This window comes from Aspergillus welwitschiae, assembly GCF_003344945.1.
Source record: "Aspergillus welwitschiae strain CBS 139.54b unplaced genomic scaffold BDQ94scaffold_27, whole genome shotgun sequence".
NCBI lineage: Eukaryota > Fungi > Ascomycota > Eurotiomycetes > Eurotiales > Aspergillaceae > Aspergillus > Aspergillus welwitschiae.
In genome coordinates, this window is record NW_020798721.1 from 75,657 (window position 1) to 95,362 (window position 19,706).

General features: G+C 48.0%; 6 protein-coding genes and 1 non-coding gene across 7 annotated transcripts; 3 read left to right on the forward strand and 4 right to left on the reverse strand.

Annotated features, from left to right (window-relative positions):
• Positions 1 to 615: 615 nt before the first annotated feature.
• Positions 616 to 2,765, reverse strand: BDQ94DRAFT_161004 (glycoside hydrolase family 71 protein; the record flags this gene model as incomplete). Its single annotated transcript, XM_026769298.1, has 7 exons — positions 616 to 639; positions 704 to 764; positions 1,084 to 1,188; positions 1,289 to 1,811; positions 1,869 to 2,000; positions 2,050 to 2,581; positions 2,637 to 2,765. 7 exons carry the CDS (start codon positions 2,763 to 2,765, stop codon positions 616 to 618), a joined length of 1,506 nt encoding a protein of 501 aa, XP_026623820.1.
• A 1,554-nt stretch (positions 2,766 to 4,319) lies between these two features.
• BDQ94DRAFT_148024 (uncharacterized protein) lies at positions 4,320 to 6,384 on the forward strand. The gene is made up of 2 exons (XM_026767125.1): positions 4,320 to 5,369; positions 5,432 to 6,384. The coding sequence occupies exons 1-2, from the start codon at positions 4,658 to 4,660 to the stop codon at positions 6,196 to 6,198; spliced, it is 1,479 nt and encodes a 492-aa protein (XP_026623821.1). The 5' UTR covers positions 4,320 to 4,657; the 3' UTR covers positions 6,199 to 6,384.
• A 2,272-nt stretch (positions 6,385 to 8,656) lies between these two features.
• BDQ94DRAFT_172569 (uncharacterized protein) lies at positions 8,657 to 10,072 on the reverse strand (the record flags this gene model as incomplete). The annotated part of the gene is made up of 6 exons (XM_026771976.1): positions 8,657 to 9,003; positions 9,071 to 9,132; positions 9,194 to 9,573; positions 9,639 to 9,706; positions 9,765 to 9,801; positions 9,878 to 10,072. 6 exons carry the CDS (start codon positions 10,070 to 10,072, stop codon positions 8,657 to 8,659), a joined length of 1,089 nt encoding a protein of 362 aa, XP_026623822.1.
• Positions 10,073 to 12,196: 2,124 nt separating this feature from the next.
• Positions 12,197 to 12,499, forward strand: BDQ94DRAFT_172571 (uncharacterized protein; the record flags this gene model as incomplete). The annotated part of the gene is made up of 1 exon (XM_026771977.1): positions 12,197 to 12,499. One exon carries the CDS (start codon positions 12,197 to 12,199, stop codon positions 12,497 to 12,499), a length of 303 nt encoding a protein of 100 aa, XP_026623823.1.
• Positions 12,500 to 13,449: 950 nt separating this feature from the next.
• BDQ94DRAFT_172572 (uncharacterized protein) lies at positions 13,450 to 14,299 on the forward strand (the record flags this gene model as incomplete). Its single annotated transcript, XM_026771978.1, has 2 exons — positions 13,450 to 13,684; positions 13,761 to 14,299. 2 exons carry the CDS (start codon positions 13,450 to 13,452, stop codon positions 14,297 to 14,299), a joined length of 774 nt encoding a protein of 257 aa, XP_026623824.1.
• A 306-nt stretch (positions 14,300 to 14,605) lies between these two features.
• Positions 14,606 to 16,238, reverse strand: BDQ94DRAFT_180831 (carboxylesterase; the record flags this gene model as incomplete). Its single annotated transcript, XM_026773740.1, has 1 exon — positions 14,606 to 16,238. Exon 1 carries the CDS (start codon positions 16,148 to 16,150, stop codon positions 14,606 to 14,608), a length of 1,545 nt encoding a protein of 514 aa, XP_026623825.1. The 5' UTR covers positions 16,151 to 16,238.
• Positions 16,239 to 17,048: 810 nt separating this feature from the next.
• Positions 17,049 to 17,121, reverse strand: BDQ94DRAFT_t203. Its single transcript has one exon. It is a non-coding gene; the product is annotated as a tRNA-Thr (tRNA).
• Between the last annotated feature and the right edge of the window lie 2,585 nt (positions 17,122 to 19,706).

The following is a 19,706-nucleotide window of genomic DNA, read 5'->3' on the forward strand; positions in this document are numbered from 1 at the left end:
CAACCTCGATGCTGATGATCATGATAACCTTACCTGGTCCGATCTGACTAGCATATACTCAGGGGGCAAGTCGCTTTCTGCTAGACCAAGGCTAGCGAGCATTGCCAATATACGCTGGCATTCCTCATCTCCTCCTGATAGGTTCTCCATTTTGCCGGATGCGATGATTCTAATGGGCGTATCAGGGGGATTGGACCTCAACTTCTAGAAACTACCCTGCATGGGTGACCATGCTGGATTTATAAATATAAGTTTATTATAACCTTTGATTATCGAAATATTTCAGGCAATTCTGTTACTTGACACCCTGCTCGGAAGTGGTGTAAGGCACTCTGCTCTCAGGAGCTTTCTATTTGTGTCATGGGAGCATCAACCGGAGGTTCCCGAATATGAAGTGATTTGACCCGGTTTGACCCAACGAGGACGGCCACATCCTTTGAACATGTAACAGACTGGAAACCTTACATTCTGCATTGAATTCACTATAAGGTGAAATTTCAGGCACTGAGACAAGGCGCGCTGACGCGTTAGATGGCGGGTTCTTACGTGTCACACTGCATTAGGGAAAAGCAAACTCTGTGCTAAACGACATGTATTTATAACCTTTGATTTCGTCTAATTATACTTTTTGCCTTGTACCTAAATATGTAGGATATACCACCTAGAAGCCCCAAGTAGAAAAGTCCATACGAGTTCAACATACCATATGCTGTAGGAACTTAGGTATGATAAGTGATGTAACCTGATCCGGTATTAACAAATGGCTATAAGACACAGTAAACCGCTCAGTAAGCATAAGCCGTTGGGCAACTCAGAGCCTTGTTACGAACACCTAATAAGAGTATTGCTAGTGCTACTTTACTGGCCTGGACAAGAGCGATCTGGGTAGTATCGAGGCAATATTTTCTGGAAAGCAGCATTTGAAGACGTTGCTTCCGCATTATGTCACACAGAAACGGTGTTGTTCTTGCTTCATCCACATTTAAGATGCATTCAATATGCATCATGTGGTGCGTGGTCAACTTTGTACTACTGTGAAACCTTCATGCTGTCCACCACGGCTGTTAAGCGTCTCTTACCTACCAGATGACACCTTTACTACCAGTCGTACTGCACACGTTGACTTGTTTATCACCGGATAATAAGACTTTCAGCAAAGTCATGTGCAAAAGCAGGAGCATTCTCGAACTAAACAGCAAAGTTTCGGGGCACAAGATACCACAAGCTACCACCTATCCGTATAACCAGACGCAGTATAGCTCAGCCCTGGCGCCTCACTCTCACAGACGCATTCCCCGCAGCGGAACTTCGCATGACACTTCCAACAAACACATTGAAATTATAATACTTGCTCCGATCGGCCACATCCAGACCACCCTTGCCACTCAAAATAACCTGTCCATTCCGACTAATCTGGAACGTCTGCGCCCCTATTCCCATTGTCACATTCGTCGTCACGATCCCAGCAGGCACATCAACCTTGACCGGCCCAATTGACCCACTCGTAACTGTCAACGTAGCAGGACTGCTCAACATTGTCGCTACAAAGATACTATCACTTAGCATCTGGAATCCATTTGGCGCAGGCATATTATCCTCAGGGCAGTTCACCCCCTTAGGCGTGGGCCGGTACCAGTAAACCAGCCCTTCCTGAGTGATAGTGGGCTTGCTATCTCCGGATTTGTATGCGGCGATATAAGGCTTGTAGAGGTCGCGCCAGGCGTCGTGCGGCATGCCCTTTGCCCATTTAGAGGAGCCATCGTCACTGTGGTTGGCGCTGTAGGGGCCGATATAGTGGGATTCGCCGTAGTCTGGAATAGATGTTAATCGGCTGGCTATCATTTGAACAAACTTGACAATGTGTTTACCGTTCCAAGAAATGATTTCGACCAAGCTTGGCTTGAGGCTCAGCATCTGCTCCCAACGCAGGGTGGGCAGGTTCTCGCATATGAACACCCAGTTCTTGCTGTTGAAGTGCGTAGCAAACCATGGTGAAACCGCTATCGGATCTTAGCATGGCACAGTGTATTCTGTTGAGAAGCAACTCACGCGCCATATATGTCGTGCCTGCGAGATCTTTGATGTACCGGTCGTCCCAGATTGTTGTCATAGGCCCTTTTATTATGCTGTTACCCCCGTCTGTCGGCCATGCGTACCATGAGAATGCCCCGTCTGCGCCCCGCTGAGAATTGCTGGACGCAGCAGCAGGATCTTGAAGGTTAGGCACGGCATGAATAGGGTGTGAGGTAGCTTGCTTGACAGGGCTCCAGTTGAAGCTGTCCCCGACAAAGGTGCTCACGACTGCGCCGCCGCGGTATTGCATCTGCGCTGGGTGGTTTGCGTATTGTTGCATGTAGGCAGTGATCTTGCCCGTGTCCCCGTTGCTCCAGTAGGCGAAGTCGAAGGAAATGAATACTTTGAAGTTGACTTGTTGAGAAGCTTGGTATGCTAGGGCGAGCTGTGTCGGGGTGTACTTGTCAATGCTGGCACAATTGAGTGCGAATGCATCGATTCCGATGGCTTGTGCGGCTTTCATGTCAGTGATCCAGTCTTCCAGCTGATAGTTTTCGACGATGCCGACCTATCATGGTTAGCATTGGTTGTCCGGAAGCTCAGTAGAGTAAATGTCTACCGACCATGAAATGAGCGAAGACATATTTGGGCTCAACCTGAGGTTCGGCAACATCGAGAGCCGGGGCCCCCAAGACTGGGTTAAGGATGCTCGCAACAATGGCGGCCAGAACGACAAGAGAGTTCGCCAGCATTATTGATGAGACGTGGAATATGTAACTTTCTTGATAAGGTACGGATGTGCATCTCAACAAGACTGAGAAAGAGCCCGAGACTCCGATTTAAAGGCCGGTTTCTCCTCACAAATCAGCAGGCGCCTGTTACCATTCACCACTCTGTAGGCATCCTACCCCGTGCCTGAAGATTCATACCCCAGACGGAGAATAAGTCCCATTGCAGGCTTCTTCCGAGCACAACTCTGCAACCGTAACTTCCCGCTCGTAGAATAAATAAGGTTGTGTTATGCCTTAAGCGTTGTGTTACCTGCAGTGGCGATTAACTGCCCGAAGCATTTGTGTAATGTCTTGTCTGGGGTTAGTATAGGTAGTACACCGGTGCAGCCACCTTAGCGCAGGTTGCACTCGGGACTTTGCATCCACTTGGAATTGCTCGGAGGGCTCCTGACCTGATCACATTGTTTGATTTCAGGGGTTCTCTTCCAAGGAAAATTGGCCAAGTTCTGCATTGTTTGTGGATGTTACGATGAATGGTGTTGGGGTAGAAGGGGATGATATTGTAGAACAAGGACCCCTCGGTAGGTTGATACTGTATAAAGCAGAATAAAGTAGTATTTCTAAATCTAATATATCTATAGAATTTTTGTAAACTAGTACTACCGCAGGAAAGAGTAAAAAGTAGTAGCCTAAGGGGGTTGCCAACATGCATCTGCCATGGGTGTCAACAGTCTTCCCTTTCACCTCGATACCTCGGAGATTATCTGGCTGCTTGTAGGTTGCGGGTTATGGTAATGCTCCCTATAACAACCATAAGAATATCGTGCACCTATTGCTTGAAAGAGAACTTGATCTAAATGACTAGGGTAGCTATTATAGCAAAGCTTTTCAAATTACTTCTTCCAACTGACTAAAAAGAATCATGTACTTGTTGAGTGAAATTCTGACAGCAATAACCCAATATATTCTTGGTAAATCAATTGATTACGAGATCAAACTGTCTAGAAGTATACGATCTCGCGTTTCATTCATCCAAGTTATCATTGTGAAATGGATAGTCTTCGGGTCCTCAGGATTGAGTCCAAATGTTAGGCGTTATTTGTTGATTACTATAATGTGTCCGTGTAGACATTTGTAATATACTAGAAAGATGAGTACTTTCTTTCTAGCATTCCTTCAAGACAATAGAGCAATTTGTGCTGTGTGGCAATATGGTAGAATGGTGCGTGGAATTCAGAAAATGGGCTGATGTGGGCCAATAGGAGAGCGAACCATGCCTCAAGTGGTCTCTGATCAGGTGGTAAGACTTTACATTCAATAACTCCTGAGAATTATAATGTCGATAAGGGAAATTGACGTGGTCAAGTCTGGCGAACATAGTGATCAAGTTCAATCAGCGTCGATCAAATAAGACGCAGGAAACAGTTGGTGTCAGGTACAGTAGAGTAGATGCTTGATGGGTCCGTCCGGAGTACAGGTGTTCCGCCCGCAGCCGGAACAACGTCGTCCCGTAAGCCGAGCTCCAACCTCGAAACTCCCAGCCTCTCCTCTTTCTCTCCTCTCTGGCCATTTCATCTCACACCTCCTCCTTTCGCCATCATCGCCATCATCGTTATCATCGTTACCATCATCCTGTAAAGACAGTATTAGCTCCTTGCCGTCCTCGCCGCCAGTCCTGCCATTCCTGTGTCTTCATAGGACTCTCCGATCGCACTTGTTGAGTTCGGATTGGGCACGTACTCGTGACCAGGCCGCAAGAGCTCTTACCACTTTACTCTCATCGACCTTTTTATCATTATTCACTCACGTTTGATGCGAGTCAGGGCTGCTCAACGTCGCTCCAAAGCCCGGGTGGGAGGGCAACTCGATTCTCCATCGAGGGTTCTCCGTCTAGCTAATGTTGCAACAACATCATGACCACGACTTCGCAAAACCCGCCCGGTGTCTTGAAGAAGGCAGTTCTTGTTCATGCGCCCGATCTCAATGTTTCTTGCCGCGCCCGCCTTCGTATTGCCCATGATCAAATTGCTAACCAAGGATGCATCTCCCTTTCGATAACTGCAGATCTCGCTAACCTGAGTGGCAGATCACAGGTACTGACTTTGAATATCCCCCCGGAAAGGGTCCAACAATGTGCTTTAGCTCGGCAAAGCAACAATGAACTCTGTTCATCTCATTTAATTCCTCTGCTCCCAGCGCCTGTCACCAATGTTTCGGCGGTCTCTACACTGACTTTGAGCCTCTGTGCGACCGGCATTGTTCTTTGTCCATCTGAGATGAACTCTTTAAGCCCAGCCACACCAGGAGACATTGATTTCCATTCATTTGCAAAGATCTGTCAATCCCAATTCTTCTATATATACTTCTCCAGACGACAATTCGTGAATAAAGAACTTGATAAGCTGGAAATATTTTCCCGTGCGCTACGGAAAAGGTGTCTTCAGACAGTGTCTTTTGACCACACTCGCCATGGCATGGTCCAGAAAGATTGGCGTGTCTTCAATCTGTCGCCCGATCCACCCCCATATTGTCCGGATCTCCTATCTGAGCGGTTGGAGCAGGTGGATCCACCACTATACTGTGAGGAGTCCGTGTCAGAGCAAGTAGTTAGAAAACGGCAGAGAGGTATTTGCTCATCCTACCATCTTAGGTGCTCTGTCGTTCAGTAGTTTAATCATAGTATCTAGACCCTTGGTCAGTGTCATCTCATGATGAAAGCCGAAAAAGAGTGCTCCTTCAAACCCCTCCACCGATAGGCTCTCCCACCGAAGTAAATACGCCAAGTACTACTCGCTCACCGTCGCCGTCCTCAATCTGCCCAACTTACTTTACCCATGGTTCCTCTGCTGGCGACCCAGTGCGGAAGAAACTTGCGCGTCTTGAACATGAGCTCCGTGGTATTTCCGATGACCTGATTTGCGAACTACTAATCCGATCCGGACGAGGACATCTGCTGGCCACATCAAAAAACGTAGACCGTGACCTGCCATGCAAGGTTGAGAAGGTCAATTCTATCGAGGTCGAGATGATTGAGCAACGCCTCAAACGATATGTCGATGAAATGATTGAGCGCCGTCTTAAATCAGGCGTCCTGGACGAAGTTGTCGATAGTGCTGTCAGCGAATGTCGTGATCAGATCTATGATGAATGCAAAACGAACCAAGCCGAATTTCGTGAACAGGTCGATGATGGTAACTCCGAGGTACGCAACACGACCATTGAATGTATGAAGGAGATGAACGAACAGGCACAAAGGCACATGCATGAAATTGAAGAGCAAGCGCAACAGTGCATGAGGGATATCGAGGATCAGGGTATCGAGGTTGAGATGTCTGCGAAGAAGAACATGGCAAAGCTCGGGCGATGGTTCACTACCCCTGCTCAGTCCTTACCCGAGACCACGGTAAACCCTAGCCATGAGATAGATACTACTGCCAGGCGCAGTTCCATATAGACTCACTCCTAGTTTGATATCTCTTGATCGTGATCGTGCAATCCCTTCTCAAATGGTTCACGAGCAAAATGGGTAGAGTCTTAAGGCTATCCCAGACATAGAGCCAGGGATGGCGAGAAATATGATGTTTATTTTTTAATATCTCGATAGAGGAATAGATACATCGATTAACACATTGACTCATTGCCACTCATTCTCAAATGAAATGGTCTCATGCCTAGAAATAAAAGTCCACTACGCACTTCAGCCACATCATAGCGCAATTTTACCCCCCGTCACCACACTCGCCGTGAGCGCCGACCGGTCAGTCGCCCCCGCCCTACAGGTCCTACGGCCCAGCGTGGCCGGCCATCCTGCGTGCAAACGTTCTGTGGTCCGAAAGTGATTCGTGGGGGACGCCCACCGGCCCACCGCGTCCTGGCGACCGTCTCGCGCGGCCAACTGGTCACCGCTTACTGCAAGAGGATATAAGGGATGCCAAATCACCTATACATGCGGTCACTGAACAAAAGACACAAGGCCAACTCGCATAAATTGCGATCCTCCTTTTAAAAGTACAAAAATTAACATGCTTATCTGATATTTCAACTTATTATAATTCAGTATACTTCAACTTATATTTCGACTACGTTAAAACATACAATGGCTCATTACCTGAACAGGCATTCAACTCTGAAAACTGTCTGACTCACTTGATCGAAGCATCTCAAATCTTCTATTCATATTGTGAAAGGAGCAATCCTACTTTTTGAGCTTGATTTTAGATAAGCAATAATTATCTCCGAGGTATAATTTACAACTCTAAATATAGATGAAGACCTAATCCTTATTCAACCCCGAAGCTAAGCATTACTTACAGGCAGACGTATGTTAATCAGAAAACTTCTCACATGGAGATGCGACTATCAAGTAATCAATATTGACATCGTGGAATGATGGGGCGTGTTTACAGCTTGCTACTAGAGTTCATCCTCCCACCAATCGTCCGCTCAATAGCTTGTCTTTCATACAAAAGCGACGCAGATTCTATATATGTTATTGTACCTGTCTTCTCTCAATGAACTTATCAACCTCGTTAATGCCATAGAAGAGGGAGGAACGAGACACTTAACGAGCCCATGCATTAAGATAAGCACAGCAGCCCCCAGACGGCAAATCATCAGTCCACATATATCGGTATTGCGTACAGTCACTCAGATAAATCCCGTTTCTCTGTCGATCATGATGGAGAAAAGATCTATCCCGCGATGGCACGACTTCTCCACGAGTATACTTTGTTTGTTCGATCCCCCGGGCTTCACAAGCGGACGGAAAAGGAATTCACTTCCGTCTACACTTAGTGGCTTTGCATTCCCGTTCGACCCTATAAATAAGGGGGAACCGTAGAGGCTTTATGGCATGATCGCCTTTCATTTACATAAATTAGAGTGATTACCTGTCACCAATTTATGCATATTAAGCATTCCCACTCGCTTCGGGGCCGACAATCATCTACGGCGTGGCCAAAGCTCATAGGACTTGGTTGACAGGTCAACTAACGTGATGGTCATTATGAACTCTGCATTGGGACCACCTACCACCGACTAGTCACACCTGCAAGTGGCAAATGTCTTTTTATTAACGCTACGGATGTCCGAGTGGGATCAATTTAAGCTAAATTAGGCCAAGCTCCACGGCTTGGCAGGGGTAAGAACAGGGCTCGAACCCTCGTTCATCAGACTTAAATTACTAAATGCTCCCAGCCCATGAGTCGTGAAACCTGCTTGGTTCCAAGATTGTTGCACACGGTGAAGATGGGTGGGAAAAGACATCCACCATCTGCCGAGGAATAGATGACACCGTGGGTTGGCAGACCGGGCTATTTTTGTGTGGTGTACCAGACAAAAACGGCCGGAGTAGATTCAACCGTTGTCGGAGATTGATGGGAAAGTATTGATAAGGTTTCGGTGGAAGATCTTTGTTTAGATGTTTGGCCGGTCCCTCTGCAGATTTAGGTAGTGGGTCTCGGGAGACGTTGGCCAGTCAGATAGTATAATGGGGGTTTGACGGGTTTAGAGTCGCAGTGGTGTGGCAGTAGCGTGATTGGGGTAGATTAACGGGGGCATCGTGACTCCTCCAGAGTCTCACTGAGTCAGTGTCTGGCCAATCCATGGATTGTGGTGTATCCACCAGGCTGACTGTTGTTTCTTGGCGTGGGTTGCTCGAATGTCAAAGACTCAAATGATTTTCCCCTGAGCTTGAATAGTGGGATTGGAGTAGCAAAGCCGGCACTAGATGCTTGGAGGACCCACTGCCGGACCGGTACACTGATCGGAGAGGCCGAGAGATCACAAGCAGTGGATGAGAACCATGAATGTTGAGATTGAAGGTAAAAGGAAATTCATAAGGATCGGACCGGTTGTAGGTACTGAACGAAACACAAAACACAAAATTGCCACCCAATTAATTATCCGCGCATCTACACACTCTCATTGACACTCACGTGCGTGACAACCTGAATGCCTGGATACATGATGCGCTCCTGCGAGTCATTAGTAGTCGTTTCCACTTCCGCCTGGCTGTGTCCTGTCACGGGTTTTAGCTTGATGCTATTGTGTGCATTAGACAGTCCATTGTACGTCCGGCGGGTTGAAGTGCCGTATACTTTCGAGGGGCCGTTTGAGTCTCCACTGCTGGAGAAACCGAGGAGACGGTGCAATCCTGGGAAGCAGGTACTGAGAAGTGACTTGAAAGAAGGAATGCACGCAATGAAGAGAGCGACGGCGACCTCCACACACGACCAATTCATAGCGTTCACTAATGACCCTGTAGGCGTGGAAGGTCAGTAAGCTCCAGACAAACTGAGCCGTAAGAGAGTGACAATGTGACTTACAGGTATGGTCATTGGAAAATGGATTCATATACGAGACGCGAATAATACTGGTCACGCACACCCTAAGCACCCATCATGGTTAGTTATGTCCACCGTTTTAGCGTAGAGGAAGGGTTCACCTACAGAAGACCCAGACTGAACATGATCACCAAGCCCGCTCGCTTGCCCACCGTCATCTTCAACCGAACCAGCTTAGGCATTGGCATCAAAAATAGAGCCAGATCACTAGCCAGTTTTATCCCAAAGTTGGCGTAGTAAAAGGCGGTCATGTTCACACAATGTCCTTCGACATAGCCAGTCGCGTCCCACGCTTTGTGAACCGGCGTGCATTGAAAGATAACAACAAGGGTTTCGGCGATTGTTTCCGCAGCAATGATGACCAGCACACACCAGCAGCCAATCCGAAACCACTTCCCCGGGAAGATCGAAAGGTAGAGAACGCAAAAGGAGATTTTGATAAAGCCGAGAGCGAGAACGTAGGCGAGCATGGTCACAAAGTTGAGCTGGAATCATTTCACAGTCAGTATACATTGTCGCGGCACCTTTTTGCGTTGATGATAGTTCATACCCTCAAGAACATGCCCCGGTCGGGCATATCGATTATACCAATATGCCTACCGAACCCATACTTGGTCACTGGATTAGGCAGTTAGTATATGATGTAGGGTCGCGTGACACTCGGAAAGTCACTTACTGTACATGCAGGTAAAGCAGAGAACGAACGTAAAGACCTAGACATGTCAGCCATCGTCCAGCAAAAGCTGAAAGACTGGCAAATGCGATACTGGGGGTGAAAGGCAGGCGTACCCAACTGGTGATACAGAGCACATCGTCGAAATTAATGCCCGTGAGGTGTCGGATCCGGACGAAAATTCGAACCAGCAGACCCAAAGTCGCAAAAACGAGCAGGATCACATTACATGCAATGATCTCAGGAATCCGAGTCTGTGCCAAATAAGCTATCCGCTCAGGCGTAAGATCTCTCTCCCCGATTCCTTCCATGGGGAAGACCGGCTAGCCGTGGAAAGGAAGGGACCAAAGAATGAAGTCCAACAAAGAAGGGGATGGTCACATTTGTGAAGAACGGAAAGTTTTGGCGCATGCAGGAAAGAGTCATGACGGCGATAATCACATATATGCCCCTGTAGTCTGCAGGGCCCGGGCTTGTTTCATCCGTCAACCACAAGTGGGGAAACGGATTTTACGACGCGTGGAATCCTCCACCGGCAGATGGTGTCGCACGTTGGACTTTCATGCTTCAGGGCAGGTATTGGCATTAGGCTGTGATTGATGGAACTGGCTGCTGATCCAGACCGCGGTTCACCGGACGATTTCCACGCCCCACTCGTTGATCCACTCGTTAATAATTTTACAATTTTTCCACGAACACATCCCAGGAGAGGTTAAGTCTCCATCGCTCCAAGCCCGGGTGTTGTTGACTGTAAAGCTAAGCTTTGTAGGGGGTTTTTCATATAGACCATTGCCAGGAGCAACTATTTACGACCGCTCCTGGATGTTCAGATCTATGGAGTGGTCAGCCAGCCCTATGTACTTGACTAGTCCATACGTGAAAAAATTCCACTTTTGTCCTGACTATATTTGGCCTCAAATCAGAATAGAGAGTCCTCTGTACAAGTATGCCGTAGACTAGCTTATGTTGCGGTCGCATATGATATTCCGCAGTATGATCACCTGGTACTTATCAGACGCGCGAGGTGTTCGTTATGAGATTGTTTTTACTACAAGAAGAACCACATCAGCCGCTATCAAGGCTTGAGTGAAACAAAATATAGATAGCATAGGAGGAAGATTATCGTACTCGGCAAGTGTAGAGAAAGAGGTAGAAAGCTGCCAGACAGCCGGTCGAAGAAGTTATTTTGCATACTAAGGGGATTTGAAACGCTTGGCAAGGGTCACAAATCGACACTTGGAATACGCTCATCAATTGTGGTTTCTCTTAGCAAGATGGGGATAGCAGGTAAACATACCGACATGAGCACTGATCTTCTAGACTGTATCACCGCAATTCAGCGTGGCGCACTGGAAGCTCATGGGAACGGCTTTCGTCGTCCTGAGAGTACTAGAACTGTCTTGTCTCTATTGGAGGAAAAAAAAAAGCTGCTGGCTTTCATGTTGGCTTGGTCGGGGCATGGACTTCGGTGCACGATTTGAGCTGTCGGCAACGCCCTACTCCTCCCCCATCCGTTATCGCGACGACCAGCATAGACTAATGGTATGGTTTGTCGGGTTATTTGGACTGCTCCAGCCAGACTCTTCTATATTCACATATTATTTTTGGAGTCATTGTCTTCAGTGTCAGCAGTGACCATACGTTGACCAAATTCACTTGCAAGCACACCTTGAGCTACAAACACCGTTCCGAGCATTCCGGGATGTGATTGTATCGGAATGCTGTTGGACTCAATGTTATTGACGTCGTTCCACTGCTCGTTGCACGAGCATTTAAATACTGTTCGAGGGTTTTTTTTTCCCTTTATTCTTGTTGTTCTTCTTTATGTTACAGTAAATAGACACATGATATAGGAAAATCTAAGGGGATTGTTCCGGGAATTACACCGCTGTCATAGTTGAGGAAGTGAGAAATGAAGAATATCGACGTGGCACCGTGATTTAATTACTTTATTGATAGAAGCTTAGTCCTGCGTTTCCTCTGGGGAGCCATTACCAAGGATTGCCTGGTTCCGCACCGCAATCAAATAGCAATCCTTAGCGATTTGATAACCTCAAAAAGCGAACAGATCGCTTTCCAGTATCTTCATCAAGGGTTTCAAATTCACGATGGCGCTCACGACCAAATCGTCCCTTAACTTGGTCCTTGGAGCGGGAAATGTGAGTTTCTTCGCCTCAACCAATCCTCCTTTCTTATGCGTCCCAGGTTGGAGACACATCTGTCGACCCCACTCCACGCTTCGACACTCCGGACGAAGTGAGGACCTATTTCAGCGCTTTTGCGTAAGCATAAAATCGCATTTTATGCTTATAGCCCTGCCGCAGCCGGCTTCTTTGCTGGCAACCATAAAAACCCCAAGACGGGTGGACCTTTCCACTCATCGGTAAGTGCAGCCTGCCACTCGAAAGTAACCACGTGCTGATTGATCAAAACATATGGCTGGCAAACCATACTCCGGCTACTACCTGAAGCCTGCCATTACGGAAGCCACGGATAAAACTGTTGAAGTTGCGGCTCGCTATGGCATTGGTGGCTATGCTGCTGCTCTTCCATGGACTTCAAGGCACAGTATTCTTCGCAAAGAGTATGGGAGTTCCATTATTATTGGTTCCTCCAGCTTCGCCCAGTCGGAATCGAATACTGGCACAATTGAGGTGGGTCCGCTGCCCGAGGACGTTGTAGCTGCCTTGGAGGCGCTTTATTATGAAATTGGTGATGAGGTGCATTACCATCTATAGCTCGCTAGAGGGATATTAATAGTATTTTTGTTTTATTGCGAGGATTATAGTAGTTACCAGTAAGGGCCCTGGTGACGATCAAAAATACGTACGAACTGGCGACTTGCGACCTATAGACGCTAAGTTAGTTTATGTCAATATAGGCGCATAACTATAATGACGAATATGAATTATTGTGTTACCCATTATCTTTGACCTGAAACCATGTCAAAGGCACCATGCACATCGGATGTTCTAGGTCCGGTCCCTGAGTATAAGATCAGCTTTATATAGGCTAAAATGGTAAAACCAACAGCAATGCCGCATTTCTTACAAAGTCTCTTTAACATGTCTCAAATTGGTATCCATTCATTATATGAATAGCCAAGGCCTTAACAACAGAAGCCAGCAAGACCTTCGTATTGAGATTGTGATTGACTAGTAGACAGAAAATATTAAGGCCGACATGGCTCTCACAAATCTTCTGGGGAAGTATTTTCCACCCCAAAGAACCCTATCACGGTTTATCACGGGTGTCATTGCGATCGACACGCCATCCGTGCAAGGGTTCACCCAGCGAGGCCCGATAAGGTGTAGTTGCCAGATAGTGAGACTTCAGATGTTCAGAGGCTGTTTTAGTGCATCCCTTCCGCAGGCTAAAGTGACGCCGCTGCTCTTCATCCGTCTTTCATTGGCTTCTCCATCATAGCGCATCTCCGCCAAGTCCTCACAATTGAGCACAATCAGCCTTTGGCCCCCAACAAAACACGAAGTCGAGAAATGGTTTTTTTCGATCCCTTATCTTGAGTTTGTCAAACTCGAAGCTCGATGGCATTCCTGCCCGAGAAACTTAACAAAACCCATTTTCTTGGGTCTATGATCCTTGCGCGACCGACGGAGGAGCATACCCGACCTTGATCCAACAATCCGCATAGAGTCCGTCGCTTCGGTTCGTCCTTGATCATCATATCATGTCTTCACAGGTCTGCCATGGCATGCACAATGGGGTAATTCAGAACATCCAAGCCGACCTGCCGTGTGGTGTCACCAATTCCAGCCATCCCTATGTTACCTGCTGCGTCAATGGCGACTATTGCCTCAGCAATTCCATCTGCGTGAACACGAACAACGAGAATGGGAATCTTTATTATGCGGCCGACTGCACAGACGAGACCCTAACAGATCCCGCCTGCGCGACACGATGTGGTGAGATCCAGCAGATTCACTGTTCATGTCCCCAAAAATGGAATGGCTAACATGAGTATCTCTTTTAACTTCACAGGAGGAAGGAATAGTGCCGAAATTGTATACACCTCTGCAGGCTACTGGGCCTGCTGCGAAAATTCCGCCGGGACGGTAAACTGCTCGGACCCTTCCGAAGAAATCTTCCCCGGAGTCGCGCCCTCCAAACTCGCTACCATTCAATATCTGCCATCCACGGCGTCCGGCACGCCAATTTATGCGGTCGCATCTTCTACCTCTACCTCTGATTCCTCTGCCTCTAATGCTTCAACAACCTCGTCCTCTTCCTCCTCCTCCACCGGTTCGTCCAGCAGTGGTTCTTCCGGGATCGGTGCCGGCGCGGCTGCCGGAATCGGTGTAGGCGCTGCCGCAGGCCTTGTCATAGTCGCGGCCATACTAGCACTTCTGTACTTCCGCCGGCGGAATGCGCAGAGTGATGGGCTTCCCCAAGGGCCTGGGGGATATAATGGGTTGGGCGATGGGTCGTGGGCGCAGACTCAGCCCGTGGTTCATCAGGTATATGAGCTGGATCGGTCCGGGCCGCATCCCGAACTGGATGGGCAACCTAAAGCCATGTAACCGCGCAGGATGATGAAAGTTGAGGACGACTACTGATGGGGATTTTTATACTAATTAATGCATGGGTGGGTTGAATTGGCATTCAGGTTATGATCTGTGAACTGCATAAACCCCACAGAAGCACGATCGTCATAATGATTTCTCTGGTGCCAATCTGTACTTCGGTTGGCATGCGCCTCGGAATAGGTTTTCTGTTTACATTTACATTTACATTTACATAAGAGTCGATACGCTGAAGTTTGCTCGACCAAAGAAATATAAAGCAAGATGAAAGAATTACCAGTGATCTCCAAAGAATTTCCTCTCTCAAGGAAACGGGTCATACTGCTCCTTCCCCCAACAAGCCCCCTGCACCTCCAACCCCGTAACATTCTGCTCCGGTCTCCCATCAGCCCCAAACCGCTTAATCACTCCGCCATTCTCCCCAAACGGCTCAAAAGCCGGCCATCCCATCCTCTCCAACCCATTCTCCGGATCCCTCATAAACGCCAACAGATAGTCTTGCATAACCTCACTCGTCTTCTTCTCCAGCAGTGACCCATTTCCACGGACAATCGGATACGTCCCGAAGTTCATCGTCAGGTCACTGGAATGGTACGCGCCCAACCAATGCATCGGACTCACGTTACTGAAGTTGCCAGCAAACTGGTATCGATATGTCGTGCGGTTCGCGTTATACCGCACTATACTTGTGTTTGCGGACACGCAGAGCCAGCCGTCCAACGTGGCGGCGTTCACGCCAGGTTGCCATGGCCCCGCGGTGACGTTGTTCGTCGGGAAGGTGTACAGCGCTGCGGCCTCATTGGCGCAGTTGGACATGATGGCCGGGGTGTTGGCGATGAGACCCTTTGCCGCGCGAGCGGGGTAATCTGAGAAGACGACCTTTTCGTCTGCGATGGGGGTGAATGTTAATGATGGGGTTGTTTTGTTGTCGGTGTACTGTCCGACGAAGTTCTGGATGCGGTTCACGGAGACTTGGCGCATACAGTCGAGTTCGGCGGCCGGGTTGGTGGGGAAGTCGCAGCCCATGTGTTTCGCGACGAAGGTGAAGTTCGTGTGGTCATGATCGTAGTTGTCGAGAGGCTTTAGGGCTGTGCCGGATTGAGAGATCGTGGCGCGCGCAATGAGGTCGTCGTGCCATGCGTAGGTGTGGAAGTCTGTGGAGATAGAGCCGGCAGATTGGCCCCAGAGGGTGATGGCTTCAGGGTCACCGCCGAAGTTGTGAATGTTTTCGCGCACCCATTCCAGGGCGGCGCGTTGGTCGAGGATTCCGAGGTTTTGGTTGTCTAGACCGGCAGCGTTGGGGAAACCCATGATGTTGACGCGGTAGTTGGTGGTTACGACGATGTGGCTTTGGGTTCGGGATACCCAGGACGGGGGCAGCTGGTAGGGGATGTTGATTCCTCCGGTTTTGAAAGCTCCGCCGGTGAAGAAGACAATGACGGGGAGGTTGGTGGCGTTTGTAGGAGCCCAGATGGCGAGTTGTAGGCAGTCTTCGGAGCTGGCTTGCGCCATTAGGCCAGCGGTAAAATTCTCGTTGCCATCCCATATGTAGAATTCCGGGACAATGGACCCGAAGACGCTGGGGTTTCCGGAGACATACTGGGCGCAGGAGGGAGGGTAGTTGGTCGCGTAGTGGGTTTCATTGGAGTCGGCGAGAGGTGCGGGTGGAAGCCATCGTCGTGAAGCTACCGGGGGTTGCGCGTATGGGATAGATCGGAACTCCCGCACGGAGGGAAAGTCGGGGTTGAGAAGACCTGTGAATTTGCCTGTTCTTGTGCGGACAGTCAAGTGGTCATCACTTGCGGCCGTTAGAGTCGGCAGGAGGAGCAGGAGAGTGGACAGGATCATGATTAACGACCCATTGATGCGAATTCGGGGAGTCTTAGTGCTTGCCTTTATGTAGTTACCCGGGGTCCCCGCATTTATGAAATCCCACTCTTCAGCTTCTGAGCACTCTGGCTAACCATAAAAGAATACCGGTATCGGCACTGACCTCGGTAGAGAAAGTCTAGAGGGTCAGTTCTACACGGGAGTGGGTCTGATTCCAGCAGCGACATATTATTCGCCTTCACGGCACTCGGCTGCGTATACCCCCATGATTGGGACTGCTTGGAGTGCAGAAACGCGGGTGCAGATGCCCTGCCGATCGCGGGATATCCGGATGGCCCACCCGAGTGGGAAAACCTGGAGCATCCGAGGATGTGAGGTCGGTATTTCCGATTCCCAGGCAGAAGGGTAAAACGATGCATTTGATTCTGGGGTGAGCTTAAGAAGGGAGTGATGATGCTATTTTCATCGGATGAGAGACAATTGACGCCGATAATGATAACCCAGACCGACACAAGGCTAAAAAGGTTATTTGCTTGACACAGGGTATTTGCTGTACTAGGAGTAGACAAGACGCATAGGAGGATGGGGGTGCAGACTCATGTGCCGATGCACATGCTCATCCACCTCATTGTCGGACTTGACAGAACAGGGAAGGACAAAGGCCCTGTTAATTCATTCCTCTGTATCTGAAGATTGCATAAAATCCGTTATTGCGGTGAGAGAACCGAGTCCTATCAAGAAAGGATACAGTGTTATTTGCCAACTTCTACAAGCCCCAGAGACTGGGATAGACAGCTGAATGTTGCTACAAGCGATAAAGAAGGTGTGCCACGCATATTTCCCCCCGTCAGAACCAAGCATCCGACAAGCTTGCTGTGGGTCTAAAGAACGGGAAACAAAAAGAAAAAACAAAAAATGCTTCCACGCGGATTCGAACCGCGGACCTCATGATTACTAGTCATGCGCTCTACCAACTGAGCCATAGAAGCTGGTTGATATATGTTTTGCATGTGTTAGGTAATATCAAGCCAGGTAGCTTGGACTGCTCAGCATAAGACTCTCTACAAGCTGCCATGCAGGCTTCAACTTTATGAGCAGTTAGTCCTTAGGTAATGCGGCATTGAAGCCCTCCGTACCATTTCCCAAGTAAAGAAATAGCGTTCTAATACCTACTGCTCCCACTTCCTCTTTCTTAACTGTAATAACTTTGAAACTGAAAAGATGTGTATCTTCTTCCTTGGCTTTCACTGTATCAGAAGGAATTTACTACGAGGTATCATCGTCACTGAAGCCGGATATCTACTCGTTGATCCCTCTCCTATGGAGCTTATTAATTCAAGTGATATGCTCTCTGATATATAGTTCAACAAACTACCAGATGAACATGATAATGGTTCTGTCTCTCGGTTCAACCACTCTGTACGAATTATATATAATTGCTGCTGCATCCAACAAATCTCGAAAGGCTCGCTACTAACACCACCCCAGGCCTGCAACTGAAGTATAGCATAAGCCTTCGACCAGAATTCTTATGATTCTTTCAGGATCAAGCATGGCCTTGATTTCAGTGTCTACTTGCTGAATCTGCTCCTTGACCAGGAATTCCACGTTTCATGAGGTTGACAAGGTTTGACGCCCAGCGGACATTCGACTGTCCTGCAACGCAGCATGTTGTCGTGAGACATTTGCGGACGGCCCGATGCATGCAATGCCCTACACTAACAGAAGCTTTGGGATATTACACCGCCTGCTTTGGATGGACTATCGCCAGATACTGCATGCTAGGGACAGATCATATATTCCTTTTCATTATCTATTACCATGAACCGCAAGTTGACATGACTGCTGATATGTACACAGCAAAGTGCAAATTCCTATGAACTCCAGCTTGAGAGATGGTCATGAAGTTGGTAGTATACTTCGGGTAATCAGTCTTTTCTGCGATCCAGATAGCGGTCTTGTTCGTATGTTACAGCCTTTGATTGGCAATGCTAATTAGTTGTAAAAGTTGTAATATTGATTGAGTAATAAGTTGCTCACCGATATCATATATATCGTATCCAGACACTTTTTAGCAAGGTCTAACGTAGTCAAATAATCTCCTCCCTTCGCCGCCACCACTCAAAGCAACCAAACCTTGCAGGCGGCAAGCAGAGGAAAATTCTAGATTGTTCGTGACATGTCGTTCGTGTACATTGTGCATCTCGCAGCGCATGAAGTAAGTACGTATGCAAATTTCGCTTCAGAGTATAGGCCGCTGGCGATTCAATAGCCCGACGAATTTTCTCAATTGCTTCCTGAATGCAACATCCAGCCTCTGAGGTTGGTCGTGTTGTACACGTAACTTCCTACCGACATGGAAGCCTGCTGGTGTTTGTAACTGCAGCTGTGTTCACTACCGGGCAGCAAAAGCCCCGGTCGGTCTCTCTTGTCTACTGTGGAAGAGCGGATTTCCATAAAATGCGTAAGTTTCTATGCTGGGCAATCAATATGACGGGTAAGATTATAGGGGATAGGAACTGCAGATTAGCTGGTCTCCTTTAGGAATAGATATTGTCACTAATAGTGTACAATAGCATCATTTACAGAAATCCCTAACACCAGAAGGTACTGGTCAAGAGATACATCCATCCGCCCATCCTCTGTCGTAATGTCCCAGCTGACACAGGGTGAGCTTCTGTATTCCCTGTTGCTTCTTTCGGTCAGCTGAGTAAAATTCATATAGCTGTTTACTTAGAGTTATTCGACCGAAAACGGCATTGGTCCTTTGCGCAACGCCGTCGTCAGCTCCACCTCTACTCAGTGCTACTGATTAAGATAACGTCCCTCGCTCGATCCATTATACGAAAATACATAGCCAGTCGCTTCACCATCTTCTGCTTTCTGTATGCTACTCATATACTTACGAGAGTACCATAGCACTTCTCAATATCGAACCACTTCTGCTTATTGTGGCAGCTGCTGGCTTGAAAACTCCGAATAAGTCTTTGTAACGTACCTACTGACTCCCCTTGCTGATTTGACAGCCTGAAAACGTGATGCTCTCTCCAGTGTACAGAAAGGAATTAATCAAGCCATGCTGTACAGTAGGGTCTCCAGAGAAAGTTTCTGGGGATTCAATAAATGGACCTGTCTCCTGCCGGTACTAAACCGGGAATGCAAAGCAAACATACATAAAATGCCGAATGTGTCCATTTAGCTGCAGCTAATTGAGAAGAGCATCCGGCATGCGTATAATCACAATTATCAACTAATGAAGTCAGGTCGTTGAGGCGACGGAGCCCCTATGGAACTTGAGTGTCACTTTATTCTTCTTAGGACGGGGGCATTCTGAGTGGCAAATAAGGTTGACGGCATAGCCAACTTAGTAGTGCAAGCGGTGAAGGAGCGTATATACGGATTTATCAAAGGATCATGCTGGGAAGGAGAGTCAAAATTGAACCTATAGGTTGCTATTGCTGTCTATAATCCGTTGATCAATTAGTTAGAAGGACATCTATAGTTCGACTGGTAATTGTTGGGTACAGTGATGATTAACGGCCACTGGCCTAATGGGGCAAAGATGGTGAGACCT